This window comes from Phoenix dactylifera, chromosome 16 (genome assembly GCF_009389715.1).
Source record: "Phoenix dactylifera cultivar Barhee BC4 chromosome 16, palm_55x_up_171113_PBpolish2nd_filt_p, whole genome shotgun sequence".
NCBI lineage: Eukaryota > Viridiplantae > Streptophyta > Magnoliopsida > Arecales > Arecaceae > Phoenix > Phoenix dactylifera.
Window position 1 is genome coordinate 2,755,624 of NC_052407.1, and position 23,432 is coordinate 2,779,055.

Here is a 23,432-nt window from a genome sequence, read left to right on the forward strand (position 1 = left end):
CGGGTTAAACGGTTTAAACGGGTCAGACATCTAAAACCCGTATCCGACCCAATTAATAAACAGGTTAAACGGGTCGACCTGTTTACGACTCGAACCTGTTTAGGCCAAACCCAAACCTGTTTATGGCGGGTCGAACACGGATCGGGTTGGCGGGTCGGGTCATATTTTGCCACCCCTAACTGCCACCACTACACAATCAGATATCGAAAATAATTTTATTTATAATGGTAGAATTTTGTCTGCAATTTTTTATATATTTTATGATATATTTTGCCCGATTTATGCTATATGTAAGTTCTAGGATGCATTAGGACAAAAATATGTTAAAGAAGATGAAGGTCTAGAAAAGAATATTGTAGGAAAATTTTTACAGTATAAGATGAAAGATTAGCTTCATTCAATGAAGGACTTCTAGAACTTGTGTGATTGCGAAGGTCCAGTTAGCTCAATTGTGATAACCTGCAATAGTGCTTAACATAAACTGGATCAAGTTAACTAATTTGCTCAAGTGATTCGTGAATGGTTACAATGAAACCAGTTTGCAATGTGGATAAGTTAATAATTCAATTTGACAATTTATTGGATGAACAAAAGGCAAAGAGGAAAGAGCCATTTAAATTCAATTTTGGTGGTATGAAACTGACTCAAACAACAATCAAACCAAAATAATAAATAAAAATATTCCAGCTTAATTAAAACCTTCTAATCTACTAGGCAATTAAATTCTATGATTGCAATGATGGACTACTTGTTGAATGAATACCAGTCAGCTACCGATAGCTAAAACAAAATGTCATGAACCAGTTTGCCTTGGCTAATTAAATTAGGGTTTGAGAATCTCTGGAAACAAAATTGCAGACGAGATCCGAAATATTTGTTGCTACTAGCGAGCGAGCTCGATCTCATTCTCTGTCGGAAGAAGAGAGCGAGAGCGAGAGCGAGCGAGAGGGATGGAGGAGAAGGGGGAGGAATCTGAGGCGGCGAGAGAGAAGCCGGCTAGGGATCCCTAGTTCTGGAGTTGCCTCCTCCAGCCGCCGATCGCCCACAACGACCCCGATTACGTTGGGATCCGCCGCCTCCTCCTGCACCGCAAGGCTCGGTCCTCGCCGGCGATCGATCACCGGAGGGTACCTATCTCTCTGATCTATTGGTTGCGGTTTATATTTTGATGGATCTTTAGCTGATTCTTATCAAGAAAATGATCGAATCTTTGGAAAATTTGGTAATGCATTGAATTTAATTGGATTCTTGTGTTAAAAGGAATGGAGATGCAATGGCAAAGGTTACGTGGCGTATTGGAATTTCATTCGCAGGCCAAGAAATTGGAAGAGTTCCGCTAACCAGAGCCAGCCGAGTACCCCGGGGCACAGGTTGGTGATCCGCCGTGGTTGAGTTCATGGGCCTGAAATGGGTCAGAGGTGTTGAATTTGAAGTATATGGACAGAATTAATTGAATGTTAGATGTCGAAGGCCCCATGCTTTCGAACCGCTTCTGAGAACTGCTAATTAATGTTTCGTTTGGTTGAAAAAGTGTCTATAGGAAAGATATTAGAAACTCAGCATACTTATAACGGAATGCTGTATAATTTTGTAATATCTTCAGTATGGATATCACATACTCAAATCTATCATGGAAATTTTTGTCAGGTTGATTTCATTTTGCATGAGAAATGATCAAAATCTTTTTTATTAAGGGATAGGTGAAGCAAGTTTTTAGGCCTTTCTTTATTGATTAAATTCTTCAACTCATCCATAACATGACAGACATTTGATATGACTGATATAGATATTTAATTTCATATTGTCAAAAAAAAATGATTGGCTATCTTTGCCTGGTTGCATGTGCACATAAACAGAAATGCTGTATATATTCAGGCATGCATACAAAAATTTATCTGCATCATCCAAGTAAAATTATTTTCTTTGAATTATTTCGAAAAGAGCCATACCATGTTCATATTGGATATGGTGATGTCAGTCAAAATCTAGGTAAAGGATATGCATATATACTTTAACTTCTTATTGCTATGAAGTCTCTACTATAAAGTCTTCATTTATGTTGAACTTTTTATTGTCTTAGCTCGTGCACATTTTTTTTTAAAAAAAAATAATTGTGCTTTCACTCAAATCTGATATTAAGGTATTGCTGATGTATCAGTGGGCACTGGGCTTCATCTCCAGGCCCGCAGTCTATTATATTTGAGGCAGACAGTTGGAGTTCTAGCAGGGTAGGTGCTGCATTCTTGCATGCTTTCTTGCATTAACTTCTGGTAGTTTATTTTCTAAAAGAAAGTTTTCTCTCTAGAGTTATATAGCTTGTACTTTGCTCCACATTTAAATAACTAATCTGCACTATCTTTTCCTGTGATATGATTTAAATTTTGCTTCCTAATTCATTATGTAAACAATTTGACAGTATCATTTCTTTCCTAAAGGACTTAAGAGGTTCCAGCCAAGCTTTTAGCCATCGTGCAAGTTTCAGTTCGAGTATAAGTGATGCTGACCGTCAAGTTTGATTTGTTGAACCTGCATAATCATTTGTTGGAATGCACTGCATCTTTGACAACTGCAAAGCTTCAGGTGATTTTCAATGCATAAAACAGTGTTTTGTCACTATGTTCTTTTCTACTATTCAAGGGAACAATATCTAATATAATTTTCCAATAGAAACTCACTGAAATGTTGTTTTGTCAGTAACAATCTTAAAATTTGGGCATATGAGTTCGGATTTACTTGCATATGCTGCATCAGATGGAAACTTGACAATTTGTCATGTCTCTGACCCACCTTCCATCCTTCAGCAATTAAGAGGACATTCAAAAGCCATCACAGGTTAGACCACGTGTCAATTATCCAGGGCTCTATATGTATTATTACTCAAATTTTTTATTCCCAAAGAAAACCTATCATATAATTTTCATATCTCGGCTTTATTGTATATTGCATTGTCACATGTGTTTGGCTGAAATGGTGCTAGAACTAATGTTAAAACATGGGCATGTCACACATCAAATAGAAGATAGAGGAAGAGGCAGAAAAGTTCTTGAAAGTGAAAAGATGGGATGCGTCAATATTACATTCTGAGTACTTGGTATTTTCAATGCATTACAATATAGCTACTATGTGCATTGGTTAATGAGGAAACTTGGAAATCTATTTTCTTAGAACTGGTGTCTAATAAATCTAGAACCTAGTAGAACTTGATTTTCATGAACCTTTCATATGAAGTGAACCTACCCCACTTAATGCTTTTATGCATCATCAAATAATTTTGTTCTTGAATCCTCTATGCATCCCTTCATGTAAAAGCATCTCTTTATTGTGCATAACTATTACTTTAGGGTGAGTATGGAACTCTTTACCTTATATCAATAATTGTTTTCTTGTCAAGGAATCAATTTTAAGGTATTTAAGAGTACCTTAAATCTTGGTGATATTGGATAAAATATGATGATGGCATCCTACCATCAAATTGGTTAAGGTATCATTAGAGAGATGACATCCTCCACAATCTAGGGGTGGAAGCAAGGTTCATAATATCGCTACTAGACTCTATATTGATGCCATGCTAATATACTTTATTTGCCCGGTATGGGGGGCCAGATCGGCGTATTGAGACTCGGTGCACCCCTTATACCGAATGACAGTTCGACACCGGTACAGTATGATATGTTCGGTACAGGATGGTATGTATCGGTACGGCAGACCTTGGTTGGAAGTCACAATAAACAAGAGGACATTGAAAGTGAATAGAAGAGATATCAAATTGCATGTATTCTATTGATCTATTTTTTTGAATCAACACAAAATGACTATTAAATATTCATATTAGTGTTGTTAAGCAACACCAATTGATTCTCTTCTTATCTCTCTTTATAGAAGTGTTATTATAAGCTTTGTCTAACCCTTGCAACATCTGCTAGAGTTCTTTGTAATTTCATTTCATGTTTTTACGCTCAATCTTCGAAATATGTCCAACCACTTTGCATAGTAGTCAACATTCATCTTGCACTTTATTTATAGTAACATGTTTTAACAACTGTATTTCTTTAGTTTAAATAATTGGGAAATATTCAACTGAATTTGTGACGTTGGTCACAAGAAATTTTTTGGTGATTTCACATCGTTTTGCACCAATACTTGTTTCCTTTATTCCCAAATTGCTAACTAGATTATAGATTTTGATTTTTCATCTAACAATCAGTACATTGCTTCGTCCTCAATGGATAAGACTATGCGAGTTTGGGAAATATCTAACGGTCATTGCATTCGAGTAATATATGGAGTTTCTTCCCAATTATCCATTCGCTTTCACCCGGTGCGTAAAGATTCATGTCACTCTTTCTTATTTTTCCTATATAAAGTATCAAGATATTGATGAAAACTCGTTTGTTGTTTCACCCATAGTGTGCTCACATGCTCACATGCTCTGTGTGCATGTGTTACAAGGATTCTGCAATTTATATGTAATCAACATTGCAAATTAACTTGATTGATCATGCACTCTCATGACTGTTACTTGATTGATTGTTCTCTCTATCCAGTAACTTGTGAAACACTACATTTTGAATCTTCTTAGTCTAGAACCACAAAACACTCACTGGAAATTAATGCCACCTAATTTGCGAGCTCAATTTGGTGATTTTAGTTCCAAAAGCACATTTGCTTCATATTACTACTTAGTCTAATGTTGGTTGTTGGTATTGCAACTAGAAGTTGAGATTCATAGGATAACTATATTATTTATATTTTTCAAGGCCATCTTTGTCTTATAAATTATAAATACCTTTTTTGTTATATTAGATGCATTACCTTTTAGTAATTCAATAGGTTGTTTTGTATTCTTTTGAGATCTTTTTTGTCAAATTATCAGACTCTTCTCTATTAAATTAATATTTTGCACTAAGGGGAATAATAAGAATCTTACAGGTGTCAATACCTGTATTGTCCCTGATACAGATCAAACTGGCACTTCAACCGGCTTAAAGAATCTAATGCATTGAATAAGCTTTGTACATTTGATCTTGACCTGTGGAACTATCAGAAGAGTACCAGATTGTCCTATCAGATCAAGAGTTTTGATTGTTATGTTCATCCATTCTAGTTCTGTTTTGTCGAAGCTGACCATGGCATCACTATCAGCCCCAAGATAATGTTAAATTTCTCAAGAATAAGCCAATATAAAGTACTATAAGTCAGAGAATTTAGGTATGCCCCCAGGCCTACATCCTTAACTATCAACTTGAAAATCATGCATGCATGAGTGTTTTTCTTTTAAAGTATATGTTGCTTTATCTTTACATGTGTTGATTCGCTGCATCAAGCTTAAGTCTAACATTAGGTATGTTCTGGCTTCGGCATATTACTAAGATACTTGATTTTAGGGATTAACTTGAGTGTGGCTAATGATTCATTTAATCTTGCATTACTATTGGCCAACCATTGGCACGCAATTGTTACCATGCCTATGCTACATGTCTAAGGTGTTGGTGGAGTACATAGCATGTTCTATCATGCATGTTGACTAGCACTTTGATTAATAATTCTTAATACCAAGAATTTGAAAAATCATGAAAAATTTGAAAAGACATTGCACAGATTCACATCATTAATCTCACCTGAAATCTCCACACAGGTTTTAATACTGAATGCATAACTTTTGTAATCATTCCTCTTTGCTGGAGCTCCTAGCTTAACTTCACCCAAAATCTTCACACAGGTTTGCCTTGGAAAATTGCAATAGTATTGAAGGCGTTGTACTAAGTAACCTCTTGATACTTCTTTAGAATTGCATGTTTTCATTCCTACATAAAGGTGATTATACCTTTAGCATATGATGCTGAAGGATTTAATTGTATGACTACATGATAATCTCTTATTATGTAATGCAAGTTTAGACTTTTCCATGGTGAAGTTTCGGGATCTTCCATTTATGATTAGGCATGACAAAAGAATGCTTGTTTTGAAAATAGTTGCTGCCATTAACTAGGAAGTTCAACAGTCTGCCTATCAATTAGCTAGAGGTCAACCAACAGAAGGTTATCCTTCCTTAGTTGATGTGTGAATAATTGGAGCTTGTCAATGTCATTATTAAGAGTAGTCTATCATGCCCAAGGTGCATTAGCCAGAACCTCCTCTTTTAGAGGCTTCTTCATGTATTTGCCCATTAGAAAAGCCTTCAGCTTCTTTCATAATGTTCTAATCTTCTCAACCTCAATGTTTTCTCATTCTTGGTTTTGCAAACAATGCGCCAAACTACAATATAAATTTTGGGAGGGGCAATGCTGCTTCTTCTAGGACTGGATTTTGGTGTTTATTGTTCCTTCAAGTGCCAGTCTCTACAAACAGGGAAGCACTACCATAGATTTGACAGCTGAGAACAACATAAGCAAGCTTGTATATCTAGCAAATGAAGTTTGTCCTTCCATCAAGAAATCTGCAGTGACTAATTTGCACAGGTGGATAGAAGCGTCTGATAGTATCAGCCAAAATAGAGAATTTTAGAAGTATTTTTAACTTATTAAACTGCTCCTCCTTTCTTTGATCTTCTAAAGTCAGATGAAATTTCTCTTTGGATGCTCCAAATCTGCAACTATGGAATGGAGAAAGGTTGTATCAAGCAAAAGTAACAATCTTTTGCTCTCTCTCTTTTTCTTGCCTTAAGTCCAAACCTATGGTAGTTGAAAAGACTTTACAAACACTTTGGATTAAAGACGCCACATATTTATGGGCTCTTGCTACTGAGACCATTTAATGACCATGAAACATGTAGTTATTTTGATTTATGAATTTCTTGGTTGCAATGAGTTGGTGGATGATCTTGGTTTGGCTCTTTAACTCCAATTTTTTTTGACTCGTAATCCTTCTATCACTTCTTTGCTCATGGTTAACATAATTCATGCCACTTCAAAAAAATGTGTCACATTTGTTTAAAATGTTTACTGTCTGGAAAAATATGAGATATTGGGTTATTATTTTATCCAGAAACTGGAAATATATTAACACTGATTCTAAGCAGTCTCTGTAGATACGGCTTTATTTATGATCTGCTTGATGCTGGTTGCAGGTGAATAACAACTTGTTTTCAGTTGGCAATGCAAACAAAGAAATCAATGTAAGGTTTTTATTATGTCTCCATGCCATGTTTTATAGAATTTTATATTTCACAAGATTGTGTTGCTAAGACAAAATGCCTTGTCCGACATTTTAAAGCAAGAAAATTCTAGAGGTTCTCTCTCTTAGGAATTCCATATCAGTTTGTCATTTTCTTTTTTTTTCTTTTGACATAATTTATTTCTTTAATTATTTTCTCTCTCTCTCTCCCCCCTTCTTACTATGTTTTAAATTATGCCTCAGGTTATCAATTTTAGCACCGGTTGGGTTATTAACAAACTTCGCTTTGAGAATGAAATAACAGCTATGGATAATGATCATACTGGTCAACTTATTTTTGCTGGCGATGGACAGGTAGGGTCATATTAATTGAACCATGTCCATTAATTTAATGAAAGAATACTTTGTATCCAGAATGTTGCAACTTGAGTGAACATCACAGGGATGCATATACATTGTTAGCGTGCGCTCCCATACAGGGTCCATATCTAGGTCCCATCGAAATAGGAGTAGCTGGAGCAAATCTCCAATCAAAACTGTGCAGTATCGTACTTTTTCTCTTGTGGCATGAGGTCCTGCACTTCTTACATGTGTTCAAGATGGATACATTTATTTCTTCAGGTTTTCTTTCATCTCTTGCATTGGAAATTCCATCAATCTGTATCTTAAGCTATTGAGCTTTCTTTCAGTACTCATCTAGTTATGCTGTCTTGTGCAGTGTTGCCTTGGAGGTGAAAGGGTATTTGACTCTTTTGTGCTCTCTCAAATTAGCTCCCCGGATGCACAGAATTTGCGCTTCTTTCTGCCCTCTACTTTCTCTTGAAAAAGGGGAATTTATAGGTATCTATCACACTTAGAGGTTTCAGTGGCCTACGCTACTTGTGATACCTGAAGTAGTATTTTCATAATCACTAATAAAATATTTATTAGGTCCTAACATGCAAGATATTAGGAGATGGAAGAAGAGGTATTAAGAAGGACATAAAACGATGTCCTGGCAGATTGTCTTAGCAAAATAGGCTATTTGTATGTCTATCTTTTACTTTATGGTTGGAATTATGAAGCTTGATATTTACCTTATAAAGGTCCCCTTGGTTGGTTGGAAGTTCGGAATAGAGCTTAACCCTTTGCTTTGCCAAAAAAATATCAGGAAAATGTTCCAATTGCAAAATTGATATTTGACCTCCATTTATCTTTCAAAAAAGATATCTGACCCCCATTTTTGGATATGGTGGAACAATCACTTTCCGAGAAACCTAAGAACCATGTTCACTTTAATTTTACAATGGCATCATATCTGAACTGGTTGCATTGGTATCTTTGTCCACTACGTTAAAGATAGTTGACTGGACAGTTAGAGCCCTTTGATCGTAACTGACAATCAGGCTTCAGTCTTGATTATGTTCCGGATTATCTTCCTTTTTGCTGGTGGCATATGGTCCTGCTTGATATGAAACAACACTTCAAACATGTGTCTACTGCGCATGCTCTTCCAGACTTACAGATATAATTTCTTTTTTTATTGCAGTTAAATGATCTTTTCTTTGACAGTTGCACTTGCTTGATGATATAAATATTATTAGTCTCTCTTTTTGCTCATTTCAGTAAACTCAGATTACTGACTAACTGATTTGCTGAACATTAAGTTTCTGGCAGCGAGGATTCAAATGTTTACTTCTATGACTTAACTTGGCCAAAGCACACGTGTCAATAAGCTGCAGGTCTGCCCACTTTCTAGATTTTGCTGCATTATCCCTGCGATGCTGATTTATTTGTTTCGGCAGGGGCATGGTTCTTCAGTTATAGGAGTTGCCTGGAATCATGGGGAGAACTTGTTGGCCTCTTCTGATTCAGATGGAACAGTGATTGTTTGGAAGCGAGCAAAGACAACTTGATCGGGTTAAGCATGCTGATTTTTTTTTTTTAAAAAAAACCACTGAACCTGATCGGGTTGCCTACGTACCCCTTCATAAGGGGGATCAAGTCATATATAGTTTTTTTTTAAGTTTCAAAAATGTAGCAAAAAAATCGAATCAAACAATTTAATTCGTATATGCTTATAAGATCAAATCTAGAAATCAACACTGTAAGAACACATAGGATAATGCCGGAATCGTTTAAACAATTATGCTAAAACTTTATGCATCATTAACTATTAGATCTGAAAGTTAAACATTCTATTCCGATTAATCTCCGAATATCCATCGAATGGATTCTGGAGATATCTCCGTGAGGAGCCCCAAAGGAGGGTAAAACCTCGGAGAATCGGATCTAGACCCTAATACCAAAATAAAAGATTAATGTAGGATTAATATCTTTTATGATGGATGAAACTTGTGGATCTGATCCTCGACTTCGCAGCCACGTACACGAATGGCCTCTACGAGAAGTATACACGAAGTTTCTGGAGAGATCCAATCCTGCGGAAGTGCTAGCTTGCGCAGAATTTCTTGAGGCTGAAATTTGATTTTTCCAATGCTATCAACTTTTGATCCACCTTCTTGGAAAAACTTGGAGAAAGGTTTAGAGGGATTGAAGAGGACTTAGATCTGATCTAAAGACTCTTATCAGGACCCCTAACACTAATGGCGTGAAGGACTTAGTAGAAGATCAAATGGCAAGTTGGAAGATGAACTAGTTTCTTCTTTCTTTCTTTTTCTTTTCTCCTTTTTCCTTTTTCTCTCTTTTTTCCTTGAAATCGACTACCATCTGATAACCCCCTCTTATACTCTAACTCTACTCCTCTTCACACGCCAACAATCAGGATTTTGTGGAGTTAAGTTATATTTTGAATTCAAAATTCAAACATAGCTTCATGCGCCATCACATGATAAAGGATTGATCACATCCAAGCCCTTCATCATGTCGCCCATTCCCTCACTCCATTTCGAAATTCCCATGCCCACAATCAGATTAGAGGGTCACGTGGTGATTTTGTGGTGATTAAATTCGAAATTCAACCTTAATTAGAAGTGAGATAAAGATAAGGATGACATATGCCATAAAGAGAGAGAATTTGATCTTATCCAATTCTTTTCATGAAATTATCTCTCCATGTCACCCCATCTGATGATGAAAGAGGTCCCTGATGTTGCCAAGTGTCCCATGGCACCATTAAATAAATTAAATTAATTTTTAATCATATTAAAAATCAATTTATGGCACCATGTATGGATATGTGACAAGTGGATTTCAAGATCTGAACAGTTTTAGATCAAACCTATTTAATTTAATTAAATTCTAATAATTATAATGATCCAATTACCATGGGTTGAACCTAATCCAATTAGGTCAATCCCTAATTAAGCACAAATTTAATCTAATTTAATTTGGTCAACCTAAGTCCTCTTGATTCAGACTTAACCAATCAGGTCAAAAATTCTGATTGAGCCCAGAATTGAATCTACTTCAATTTAGCTCATCCTTAGTCTAATTACTCAATCCAATTGAGTTCATTAGCAATCTAATTACTAATTAATCCTCTGATAATTACTTTAATTATTTTATAAGATAATTTGCCAATCGAATTGACCAAATTACTCCTGAATGATTCTTAATCATTCATCAGCCTTCTTGATCAATCAAAAAACTTCTATGCGTGTGACCTTATAGGTTCAAACCTAAGCCGGTAGTACAGGAACGACTTCCCACACTAATCGATGTGATCATCTAGCAATGGTACCCGACGTCCGAATAGGCCGAATATATGCGAAGCAAATATTCTGGAATCCTGGACTATGCTTACTGTATAATTCAATTCCTTTGACTCCTAATGCCAGTATGACTTAGAACTCACTGTCAACCCTATAATTAATATATCCATTAATTATGTAATTAATTTTAGATATCCCGTGACTCCTCACTGGGTGGCCAAAGTTTTGCTAAATTAATTACAAGACATTATCTCTTGTTTCCAGGAGGGGTCAATTCCATATCGACTCACAACTGACTACGCAAGTACTTGACTGCATCCAGTGACCTTCCGTCACTGAATTAGAAATCCAGGCAGTCCGGTACCAGAATACAATGAGTTGCTTACTAGTCACAGGTTGCGGTCTCAGGTCAGAGGGCCAAACTTATACCCATATCCACTTAGAATATCTCTTGACAGTAGAGCGTTTCGGAATTGGTCACGTTCAGTGAAATGTACTCCTACACTTCACCTGTGTGGCATACCAGTGTCTCCACACTCCTTGGTTAAGAGGACAACAAACGTATATGTCACACAACGACCTAATCTCGATAATGCCATCGTCTTTGTAACAACATATCATTTGGTCGCGAACTAGTTTAAGGACTCGAAGATAAATCCTCCTTTATTATTAATAAGTCCTAAGGACTTCATCATATAAGAGTTCATTTGAAGATGTAAAATGATGAATTATGCCAAATAATACTTTATTAATTTGTCAATTCATTTACAAAATTCAATCATCAACATGCTGACGATTGACATTTAGCATTAAAAGAGCTCTCGTAACTGCTTCCTCTTCAGCTGATGTGGCAACCTAATTCACCCAAGCTCATTTTACGAAGTGCGACCAGATGTAATCGGCCCTTGATAAGATATGCATACCAAGTTCGGTGCGCATATCTACATAAGTGCTTGACCGAAGGGCTAGACGATCAAAAGCTCGGCTACTTCCTTCGCCCGAGCTGAAGCATGACTCGACATCGAAAGTGGGGGGCAAACGATGGGGGGCGAAGTGAATCGTTCAGCCCACAGCTAAAAGGCCGCCCAGTTTGGCCCAATAAACGCCGACACCGTCCGGTTAAATCCTCAGTCCGGCTCAGAACCAGCTCGGCTTCGGACTCCGCCAAAAGCTCCATCGGCTTCAAATATTCGCCGACTCCCCCGACCAAGTTCGAGGTGCCTCCACTATTCGCCGATCCGCCCCGACCAAGCTCAAGGCGCCTACTTCAGTAGTGCGCCTCGGCCCTTGAGCTCGGGGTGCTCCACCGAGCACACCTCGGAACTCGGGTAGCCGAGCTAACCCCCAGCACTCGTCTTGCCGACCTCGCCAAACGCATGACGCAACCTCTCAACGGGCTTGGCCTCGCCAACAACCGCACCCATGTGCATGCCTACGCCCTCCTACGTGGCCGTACATTACAGCACCACCGTGCCACTCTTCGATAGCTGACCCTCGACAGTCAAAGGACGGCACCATGACTACCCCGGCTATACCCTGCTGTGACTATCAACACATTACCGTTCTCGAGAACGGACAGTACCACACGCCACCAACCGGCCTTAGCTGCGCGTCATTTGGCTCAGAGCCACGCCCCTCATGATGAAGGCGGACAGTGTCTCTGCCACCTGGGCCTCTCCACTGGAACTATAAATAGCCCGGTCAAGTAACTTCTGAGGGACTTTTGGCTGAACCAAATTTATCCCACTCTAACTTGATCGTCGGAGGGCCCTCACCGGAAACACCGGTGAAGCTTTGTGTAGGTCCGTCGCCGTCGCGCAGGAGGTGGCCTCCGTCTTCTTCTTCCAACCACCGGCGGCTCCCCTGACTCCTCCGGCATGGTCACCCTCAGGCCAAATTTGAACCACAACACTGCCCATACGGACTTGTCATTTTTACATCATCACTGGATTCGATGCAAGAGTGTAGGATCCATTGCTACAAGAAAAATGGTGCATATTATGTGTTAAGGCTTGCCATGCTACAAAATATCAACAAACTCATGCATGCATCTTTACATGCCTGCATAACAATTATGATACGCCAACTTGCCTGAACCTCTCTGCAAACGAAAACCTTTTTGCTTGCCCTCATTTATCATACTTCCCGACAACAATTGCTCCATGGGATTGCATGCATCTTAACATCTTGTACATCTCCATGCAAATAGTTTTTTGGCATTAGTTTCTTTATAACAGAGAACATTCCAGTCCTTTACATGTCAGCAATTTTCACTTGCATATTAACTGTTGGATCTCATAAAACTGTCAATTGAAGTTCAATTAACATAAATACCATATAATACAGCAGAGTACATGATAACCAGCGGAAAAAAAGTATAAAACCCAAAAATGCCACCCTTTTTGGAAGCATTAAATCTTATTGATACTCCTCTTAACCCCTGATCAGTAATCTCTGCTATTATGTTTTAGAGTATTCCAAGCCTTTGTACAAGGTCCTGACCCTCTATGGTAAAACGCCACCCTTTTTGGAAGCATTTAATCTTATTGATACTCCTCTTAACCCCTGATCAGTAATCTCTGCTATTATGTTTTAGAGTATTCCAAGCCTTTGTACAAGGTCCTGACCCTCTATGGTAAAATGCAGCCATCAGTCAACAAGATCTATTAGATAAGAGATGAAATGAATGGTGTTTGGTTTGTTTACCTCCTATATCACCGCAGAACAACATCATTACATAACCTGCCTCTCGTCTTTGTCTATTTGTCCAGAATCTCTGTTTTTGTCAACAAATTTATAATTGATCCTTCTGTAGGTAGACTCTTAAGCTGTACGTCCTCAGTTCAGCTAGATATGCAGTGGCACCTCATATTACAGATATGTCAAACCAAATGTATCTGTATGTAGACTCTTAGACCCACCCTTTATTTTGTTATGACTGTCGTCCTCACTTATACTGCCTGCTGTAACATTGACTTAAGCATTTCTTTCAATTTTTTGCCTTCGGGAGAAGGATGGTGATTCCACTCTTGTGCTGGAAGCATTGGACTCGAACAATTTCTCGTTAGATAAATCTCTTTTTACCATCATATATTTATTTAACGCTGGGGTAAAAGTACTTCTAGTCAGTAACTGGGGTCGATCACGTGATCCAATGCTTCTCTCCGTCGAGTCCCTTGCGGGTCAGTATCATTCCTGTTCTCAAACATGTGATTTATCTTTCTCGTAGATTACTTATAGCTCACAATGATGCCAATCCCTCGTTACTGTTATGATCTTGCAATCAGTTTTTCTTTTACTATTTCGTAGTATCTTTGAGAAATTTTCTTTTTTTATCAGCTTTATTAGGCATCATTACTGTTAGGTTGCAGATTGAATGAATATTAGAAAATCTCGGATAGATATTTATTGAAATTATCTTGGCCTATAATCTGAAAAAATTAATTCAGTTTATTGACTTGGTTTTACTTCAACATTAATGATTAATAGACCGTTTGTCATCACTTCTCTAAGTAAAAGTTGTGCCGGCAAATGATGTTTCTGGTTTGACACAGTCCAAGACGAATAAGTGGGAGAATGTAGATATTCTTCTTCTTGACAACCTGACAATGTTCAGAGAAGAAGTTGCCAATTGTTCCAAGTTTTCTGAGAAATTATCTTCAGGCACCACTATATTTGTTAACGATGCTTTCTCCTTGTCACATAAGATTCTTGCATCAACTGCTGGTTTCACTCGCTTTTGCCATGCATCTGTTGATGGCTTCAATTTTGAGGAGGAACTACTCCAATTGAAAAATATCAGCAAAACCACTAGACAACCATATGTTGCTATTGTATATTCTTTATCCTCATTCATCTTTTAATTAGTAGTCACCGCAAGCTATGCATATTTGGTACATATTTTTTATAGCATGTTTTTTGTTTGATTGTAAAGTGCAACATGTTCTTTTTTTTTTGTATTTCTTCATTTCTTCTTCTATGCCCCAACTCCTTACAAAAATGTCAGCGAATAAATTATATATCTTGACGAGCAGGCGAAGCAGATGTCACTGGTCGAGAACCACGAGCCGAGAACCACGAGCCTCCATTTAGTATTAGGGGGCCAGGGAAGAATGGAATTGCTTTTGCATAAATTTTTTTTTAAAACCATATGAAGTATAGCCAACAGCATTAGTATTATCCTTATTGTTTTTCCAGAGACCGACTTTGGTGGGTTTTGAAATTAGCAGTGCATGTGTGGATGTTCCTAGAAATTTGATGATATTAGTAAGCATAATGAAGCTTGGGCTTGCCATTGATGTCGTCAGGAGAAACATATATATTACTATAGTTAGAAATACCTACTATAACTTGTTTGTGGAGATCATGAAATGTTGGCCCAGTGTTGGTAGAGATTGGCTTTGTTGGAGGACTACATAGTTAAGGTAAATTGTTGTAGGTATCTCCTTTATATCTTTTGATCTGGCCACAATTTTCTTTGCTTAGTGGAAAAGGAGAAGGTTTTACTTAATTAACAAAGTTGTTGATATCAGATATATCAATACAATTACGTTAGAGTTACTGTACTAGTGCATAACATGTAAGATACCATTTCCTAAGTGAGCAACATATCCAAAAAATGTTTGATGTTCAGTACTGGCAACATATTGGCAAATTCGTCCACCAAGTTTTAAGGACTCAGTTGCATCTTGTGCACATAAGAATGTATTCTACGCATGATTGGGAGTTTTAAAATACTTGTTATCAGCTCACTTGATCAGCAAACCATCAGGAAACTAGGAGTGATTGCTTTGATGATGTAAGAATTGTCAGTTGATTTCTTTCACTAGTTGCAGCATTGCAAGAGAGTTTCCCAAACTCCTTTGAGCTATGGCACCATCAGAAATTAAGATATTACTATCTAGTTCCTACGTATTTAGTCCAAAAATGAACACCAAGCATGTATTTAGTCCAAAAATGGACACCTAGTGAGCTATAACGCTCGTAGTAGATATTTAGTGTAGTAATGAGATTATATGTCACATAGTTGCCCTCTATAATCAAGTTTAATGGCAAAAATCAGTTTCAAATTTCATTGCTTGGTGACACAGTTTACTGTGATTTTTGTGGTAAAACCATATAGCTCATGCTATACAATTGATTTTCTCCACTTGGTAGCCATTTACAATTTTTTGATCGCCCTATAGTATTGTTAGTTGCTCCTCTTTTGCTTTTGTGCTTATCTCTGATCATGCTAGCAATCCTATTATAATTGCTATTGTACTCCTCCATGCGTTCCTAGAAAATCCTATGATCTCAATGCATAAAAGGAAACAAAATTTTCTATCTTTTTTTCAATTTTATGGTCTAGTGTAAGGTCCGCCGAACTAGCATCGACAACCGTATCAGTCAATGGACGACTCGGTATAATACCAGTTCGATACTGCACCGGATATCGGTACGCTTGGGTGTGCCGCTTGGATGGAGTGCTACGTCCTTGAAAGATGGGCTTACATGCGCATTGCAGCATAAGACTCATAGTCCACATAACTATGAGGATCCATGCAGGCTTATGGTCAGCCTCATATGCAAAACTAAGGAGCTCAAAAAAATATTTTCTGACTAATTTTTTTGGATGAGATCTTATATTATAAAAAATAGTATTAAAATATATCTCGCTTATGGCCCATGTGAACTAGAAGACACTACAACACTCATTTATTGAAGTTAACCATAGGCCGATCGTGGTGCTTGTGATTAAATTTGAATGAATTTGAACTCTTAGCCTGACGAAGACATTAAGATATGAATAGAAAAAATATGTGAGAAGCATGTATAGGTTGAGTTTTACTTCCATTTTTGTTTTGTATTTTATCTTGCCTTTTTGTTCCTTTCATACACAGTTAATCCAACTCAAAAATAAAGCAAGGCATTTTTTTTTTGTATCAAAAAAAAAATCTAGGATTCTTTTTCGCTCTCTAAATGAATTTAAATTACAATAATCAAAAATCTAACTCTCCTTGATCTATAGGATTTTCCAAAGATTTATAATATGACCTGGCCGTTTTAGGTTAAGAACCATTCATAAACTGCTTGTAAATTTTGATAGATCTAAAGTGTATAATGTAATAAATAAACCTCGTATGACGTTATGTAGGGTTGAGGATTAAAACAACGAAAATGCAAAGTTCAAAAGAGCAACGAGCAAAACAACAAAATATAAAACAAAAAACAAAGTTTAAAAGAGCAAAGAGCAAAGCAACAAAATACAAAAGTGTTTTTTAAAAAAATAAATGGCCCATGCAGGTCTCGAACCTGCGACCTTCGCGTTATTAGCACGACGCTCTAACCAACTGAGCTAATAGGCCAATCTAGAAAGATTTCTTACCTACAATCTTAAATTATTATCATTATTTCTTCCCTTACATTATATCCAGGAACCATTGTAGAGTGGTCGCTCCTCTTCTCTGCTCGTCTTTCTGCTCTCCCTCCCTTGTTCTCTCGATGAACCAGCGGTTAGTCATTGTTTTGCTCCAAAAAACTTTATTAAAAGTATAGGATCGAATGATAACTACCAGCTCAAATGGTAGTCATTTCTGTCACGCACCCTCATGTGCGGGGCACGTGAGGCACTATACCCTCCTGTGCGGGGCACGTGAGGCACCTAGTGCCCACATGGGGGCCACATGAGGGGAGAACACGGAGCTCTCCTGCTAGATATTATCCGGTTTCGGGGCTTCACGCAAGCATCCTTCACCTCTCTTCGGTTTTGTTTTCCACCCAAAATGCATCTGCAGGATTTGGAGACACCCGCCTCATATGCTCAGACTCGAAAACGAGTCTTTCCGATGTAGGGCTATTGGATCTCACACCCTTTCCATCATCGGACAAGAGCCATCCTCGGCTCTGATACCAAATGTCACGTCTCCTCCTGTGCGGGGCACATAAGGCACCTAGTGCCCACGTGGGAACCACATGAGGGGGAAATACGGGGCTCCCTTACTAGATATTGTTTGGTTCCGGAGCTTCACGCAAGCGTCCTTCATCCCTCCCCGGTTTTGTTTTCCACCCGAAATGCGTCTGCAAGATTTGGGGACACCCGCCTCATATGCCCAGGCTCTGAAACGAGTATTTCCGATGTGGGACTATTGGGCCTCACAATTTCTCTCCTAAGGGCTTATCCTTGGGAGGATATGGGATTGGCAGTGGCATATTATGATCACATTGCTTAACAAAAGAAATGCATGTGGTTACCTCAAAAAATTAAAAAGAAGAACCATAAGCATGAGATTTTAAAACAAGCAAGATCTTATATGCTCTTGGAGAGTTTAGATTGGAGAGAACCAACTTGATCGAGTTGAGGTAGGACAATAAAGCGACACCAGCAGAATAGGAGACATGGGTGGCAGGAAGAACATAAGCGTCTGCAATGATTTCGTTCCCAGTGCTTTCATCATTGGCAAAGATTCTTCCAACTCCACCAGCCTGGTGAACCGCTTGCTCCCTCGAAGGCATACCACAACCTTTCCTCTCACCTCTGCTGGGTCCAGAGATCCCAAAAGGCATAGAGTTCTGCAATGTTTTACAAAATAAACAACACTAAATATAGGTACAGAAAGTACTTGGCTTACTTCATTACAGAGTTTTTGTTTCTCAATAATTCATGTCACTTGATAATTTTGCTGATATGTTAAAGTGACATTTTGCTAAATAATTTTGCTGATATGTTATGGTGAAAACTATCAGTCAGATTTTTTTTTTAAAAAAAAAGGAGTATATAATTATTTGATAAGATGATCTATAATGTGAGGTTTCTCAAAAAAAGAGAGGAGGATTTCTACTGTGAGATCAAGATTCTGCATGGAGAAAAAACAAGATTATATGATATATCAACTAAAACTGCAATTTAGATCTTGTATATTTATCATAGTTTAAATTACTGCAATGCTACATAGCAGCGATTATATGACGAGTTTAAATGCTCTCTTACAGGTCCTGAAATGATATATTCGTGGATTTGGCTTCTTTAGAGCTAATCAAGGGATAGAATTTCTGTTGAAAGCCCACGGGAGAAAGACTTTGTCCCTGGAAACCAAAACCAAAGGAATAAAAGTAAAGGACGTGGTTAAATATGAAAAATATTATTAACCATAAGGACTGCATCTAAGATTGCACAAAACGCTCAAGAAAGTTTGTATCAATGACCAAATGAAAGCTAAATAATTCCATAGATAAAACTAGAACAAGTTTAATTAGACCAGAAGAGAGAAACAACCAACCTTTATTTGCTCCCTGTTTCTAAGCTGAACATAGGAAGGGAACTCCCTGTCTATGGTGGTTGCCCCAACCGTCTTACCTAACTAGAAAATTTTGTCAAATTGGTTCGGCATGTGTTGGACCAAATTGCAAGTTAGGTCAATGTCTTGGTTGAAAATTTTAATGTTTGAACCCAAATTTTTCTGAAGTAAGATTTAATCCTTGATCCATGTACGTAAACCTTAGAGTTACCTATATGTGATTTAGAACAAGGAGCATGTATCTCTGGTGCTTGGCCATGCCACTGCCTTCCCTATGAGCTCAATCTTCCACAATTTAAGCCTCGTCCAACCATTCCTCAGCAACAGTAACAAGGCACCGCAATTGATGGCCCTATCCTTCAATCTTACGCGCTACCAGCATCCCTCTTTAAACTTGGCCACCTCCGCCTGTCCCAAAGCTCCACCCTCCCATCTCTCCATACTCTCCCAGGATCCCACCAACAAAATCTCTCCCCTCAGGGAGGTCTGCAAGCATGGGAGCCTCAGAGAGGCTTTCCTCTCACTCACTAACCTATCCCTCCAAAGCCCACCACGCTCCCCCTCTCAAGAAGCCTATTCATCCATACTCGAGCTCTGTGCTTCCCGAAAGGCCATATTCCAAGGCCAGCAGATACATTCTCACATCGTAAAAACCAATTCTCTATTGGAAGATGGGTTTCTTAGCACGAAGCTCATGTTCATGTATGGGAAATGTGGGCATCTGTCTGCTGCTCAACGATTGTTCGAAGAAATGCCACAAAGGACAATCTTTGCATGGAATGCGCTCATCGGAGCATATGCCTCCCATGGGCTGCCTTTTAAGGCCGTTGAACTTTATCATGAAATGTGGATATCGGGGTTAATGCCTGATGCGTGCACTTTTGCTTCCGTCCTTAAAGCCTGCAGTGGGCTTGAAGATATCCATTGTGGGACTGAGATTCATGGTGCGGCGATTAAGTGTGGTTTTGACTCCACCACTTTTGTGGCCAATGCACTGGTTTCCATGTATGCAAAGTCCAGGCAGTTTGATTCTGCAGTGTTGTTGTTTGAAAGGTTGCATGGTAGGAGAGATGTTGTTTCATGGAATTCAATGATTTCAGCATGTCTGCAAAATTGGAAGTTCTTTGAGGCTTTGACTTTATTTGGAGAAATGCACAAAGGTGGAATCTTAATGAACTCATACACTGCCGTGGGTGTTCTTCAAGCTTGTGCAGAACTGTCGCTTCTGCAGTTGGGCATGGAGATCCATGCTTCACTTTTAAAATGTAATAGAGAATTTGAAATTTATGAAGGTAATGCATTGGCTGTTATGTACGCAAAATGTGGACGGATGGGTGAAGCGGTCCGGATATTTGGTGAGATGGGAGAGAAAGACAACGTATCATGGAACTCGGTGCTCTCTGGTTATGTCCAGAATGGTTTATATGAGGAAGCTATTGGGTTTTTCAATGAAATGCTTGAGTGTGGCTTCAAACCTGACCAGGTTTCTGTTACAAGTATAGCTTCAGCTTTGGGTCGATTGAGAAACTTGATGACTGGTAAGGAGGTTCATGCTTATGCAATAAAACAAGGATTTGATTCTGATTTGCAGGTAGGGAACACAGTGATGGACATGTACACAAAGTGTTCCCATGTTTATTATGCTGAACGTGTCTTCCATAAAATGCCTGCTAAAGACTACATATCTTGGACAACAGTCATTGCATGTTATGCTCAAAACTCTTGTTACATGAAGGCATTGGAAATGTTTAGGGAGGTGCAGAAATGGGGACTGGAAGTGGACTCAATGATGATTGGAAGTGTATTACAAGCTTGTAGTGGTCTGGAATGTCTTTCCTTGTTAAAACAAATTCATGGTTATACTGTCAGACATGGTTTGCTAGATCTCGTACTCCAGAACACAATCATCGATGTCTGTGGCGAATGTGGGAAGGTCAATCATGCTTTTCATGTTTTTGGAAGGATTGAAAACAAAGATGTCGTGTCTTGGACCAGTATGATAACTTGTTATGTTCGCAATGGACTCCTAAATAAAGCTCTTAGTTTATTCATAGACATGAAAGAGGCCAACATTGAGCCTGATTCTGTTGCACTAGTAAGCATCCTTGCTGCCACTGCTGGTTTATCCTCCTTGGTGAAAGGAATAGAAATTCATGGTTATCTGATAAGAAGAAGCCTCATTACAGATGGATCAGTCAGCAGCTCACTGGTGGACATGTATGCCCAGTGTGGAAACATAGAGAACTCATTCAAAATATTTGATAGGGCCAGATGCAAAGATTTGGTTCTATGGACAACCATGATTAGTGCTTGTGGGATGCATGGTCGAGGCAAGGATTCCATAGAGCTGTTTAGGGAAATGCAAGAGATGGGTTTAATACCTGATCATATCGCCTTCTTAGCTCTTCTTTATGCATGTAGTCATTCTGGACTAGTCAGTGACGGGAAACATTATTTGGAAACTATGACAAGCGAGTATGGATTAGAGCCATGGCCAGAACACTATGCCTGTGTTGTTGATCTTCTTGGTCGTTCTGGTAGAGTGGAAGAAGCATACAGATTCATAAAGTCCATGCCTGTTGAACCAACAGCAGCTGTGTGGTGTGCACTGCTTGGGGCTTGTAGGGTCTACTTGAATCATAAGCTCGGTGAAGTTGCAGCTGAGAAGCTTCTTGAGTTGGAGCCTGAAAACCCAGGAAATTATGTGCTTGTATCAAATATTTTTGCTTCAATGGGGAAATGGAAAAATGTGGAAATGGTGAGAACAAGGATGCAGGAGAGGGGATTGAGGAAGGACCCTGCTTGCAGCTGGATTGAGGTGGGAAATAAGGTGCATGCATTTGTTGCAAGAGACACTTCTCATGCAGATTCAGTTGCAATCTATACAATGTTGGCTGAGATCATGCAGCGATTGGAAGTGGAATGTGATTATGTTGAGGATACTAGGTTTGTTTTGCATGATGTAAGAGAAGAGGAGAAGAAAAGATTGTTGCATGGACATAGTGAGAGGCTTGCCATCACATTTGGCTTGATTCAAACATCTGAGGGAACACCCATCCGCATTACCAAGAACCTTCGAGTTTGCGGTGATTGTCATGAATTTACTAAGCTTGTATCAAAGTTGTTTGAACGAGAAATTGTCGTACGGGATGCCAATCGATTTCATCATTTCAGAGGTGGATCCTGTTCGTGCAATGATTTCTGGTGAAATGGAAGAATGCATATTGATTGAAGATGTAGAAAGGTTAAAGAATTCTGTTTATGACAGGTTTGGTAGTCATTCAGACATAAATGGCCATAAGTGCAGTGGAATTAATTAACGGACATGCAATTTCTATCTAGCCCTTAGGTCTATCAGATCACATTTCTGATGTCTGATGGAGCTGGTGGATGTGATCATACTTCCAGTCCAGTGCATACTGGGACCAAATGGGAGATGTGGCAATGTTATTAGTATTTTGAGCTGGCGTAGTCATCAAGGGATTCATTTGATGTCAAAAGAACTACGAAAAGTAACTGATGGAGATATCCACAGTTTATGTTAGTGGTTGACAGGACTATAAGGTTGTCATGATGCTGAGTGTGGTAATTTCTATTTAACTTTGACTGATCAGAGTGGACACTAATTTTGTCTAATTTCCCTGCTATATGCGTGAGGTTAAGTGCATCTAGTATTAAAGTGCAGTTGCTTTGATGTTTTCAAGGACTCATGGCCATTTAATCCTTAAATGGTATGAAGAGACATCCATGGTATTCCATGGTTTTATGAGTTTCTGCATGTTAAAGCAGCACAAAAGTTTTCATGGTTAAGTTTTGGTTCATATATTGAGGAAAACATGTATATGACAAATCATACGTTCCAAAATTGCCCAGATATATGCTTTGTGCAGTTTTACAAGCCAAGAAGGCTTGCTTTTGTCTCCTTATTTTGCAATGATATTTTCTTCGAGCATGTAACATCTGACAGTCTGATATTTCTATTGATTATCGGGGAAAAGAAAAAAAAGCTCTTTAGCTGACATGTATTTGGATTCCCAAAGTTATTTGTATCATTTATCAATTGTTTTTGGATATCTCCACTTAGAAAGGAAATGGTGAAGATGCTGCTAAACATGAATTATTTTTTCTTTCATCAGCAGGTGAAAGCGTTCATCAAGATTGTTGACATAATGGTAGATCATCTTTTCTTCTAATAAAGTTGATGATGTCATCATTTGGCACACAGAATTAGTTTCACTAATTAATACTATCCTTTTTGAGGGAGAAAAGTTTCAGTGGTATAGATTGTCATCGAACTTCTCTCATTGTTCTTCATTTGTACTAAGACCATCCTGAGCGGCAGGTGACAAGGGAATGAGAAAGGGCTTGACACTGCTCGGTTATCTGCAAT

General features: G+C 38.4%; 1 protein-coding gene, 1 long non-coding RNA gene, 1 other non-coding gene and 1 pseudogene across 3 annotated transcripts; 3 read left to right on the forward strand and 1 right to left on the reverse strand.

Annotated features, from left to right (window-relative positions):
- Positions 1 to 448: 448 nt before the first annotated feature.
- LOC103711461 lies at positions 449 to 9,117 on the forward strand (annotated as a pseudogene).
- A 2,429-nt stretch (positions 9,118 to 11,546) lies between these two features.
- LOC113463012 lies at positions 11,547 to 14,722 on the forward strand. Its single transcript, XR_003386526.2, has 2 exons — positions 11,547 to 13,665; positions 13,780 to 14,722. It is a non-coding gene; the product is annotated as an uncharacterized LOC113463012 (long non-coding RNA).
- A 2,317-nt stretch (positions 14,723 to 17,039) lies between these two features.
- TRNAI-AAU lies at positions 17,040 to 17,113 on the reverse strand. The gene has a single exon. It is a non-coding gene; the product is annotated as a tRNA-Ile (tRNA).
- A 1,695-nt stretch (positions 17,114 to 18,808) lies between these two features.
- On the forward strand, positions 18,809 to 22,994 carry LOC103711434 (pentatricopeptide repeat-containing protein At3g63370, chloroplastic). The gene has a single exon (XM_008797572.4). The coding sequence runs from the start codon at positions 19,317 to 19,319 to the stop codon at positions 22,248 to 22,250; it is 2,934 nt and encodes a 977-aa protein (XP_008795794.4). The 5' UTR covers positions 18,809 to 19,316; the 3' UTR covers positions 22,251 to 22,994.
- The last annotated feature ends 438 nt before the right edge of the window (positions 22,995 to 23,432 follow it).

Bases quoted from the DNA above. Each gene is read 5' to 3' on its own strand.
- LOC103711434 (XM_008797572.4), top strand. From the start codon at position 19,317: ATGAGCTCAATCTTCCACAATTTAAGCCTCGTCCAACCATTCCTCAGC.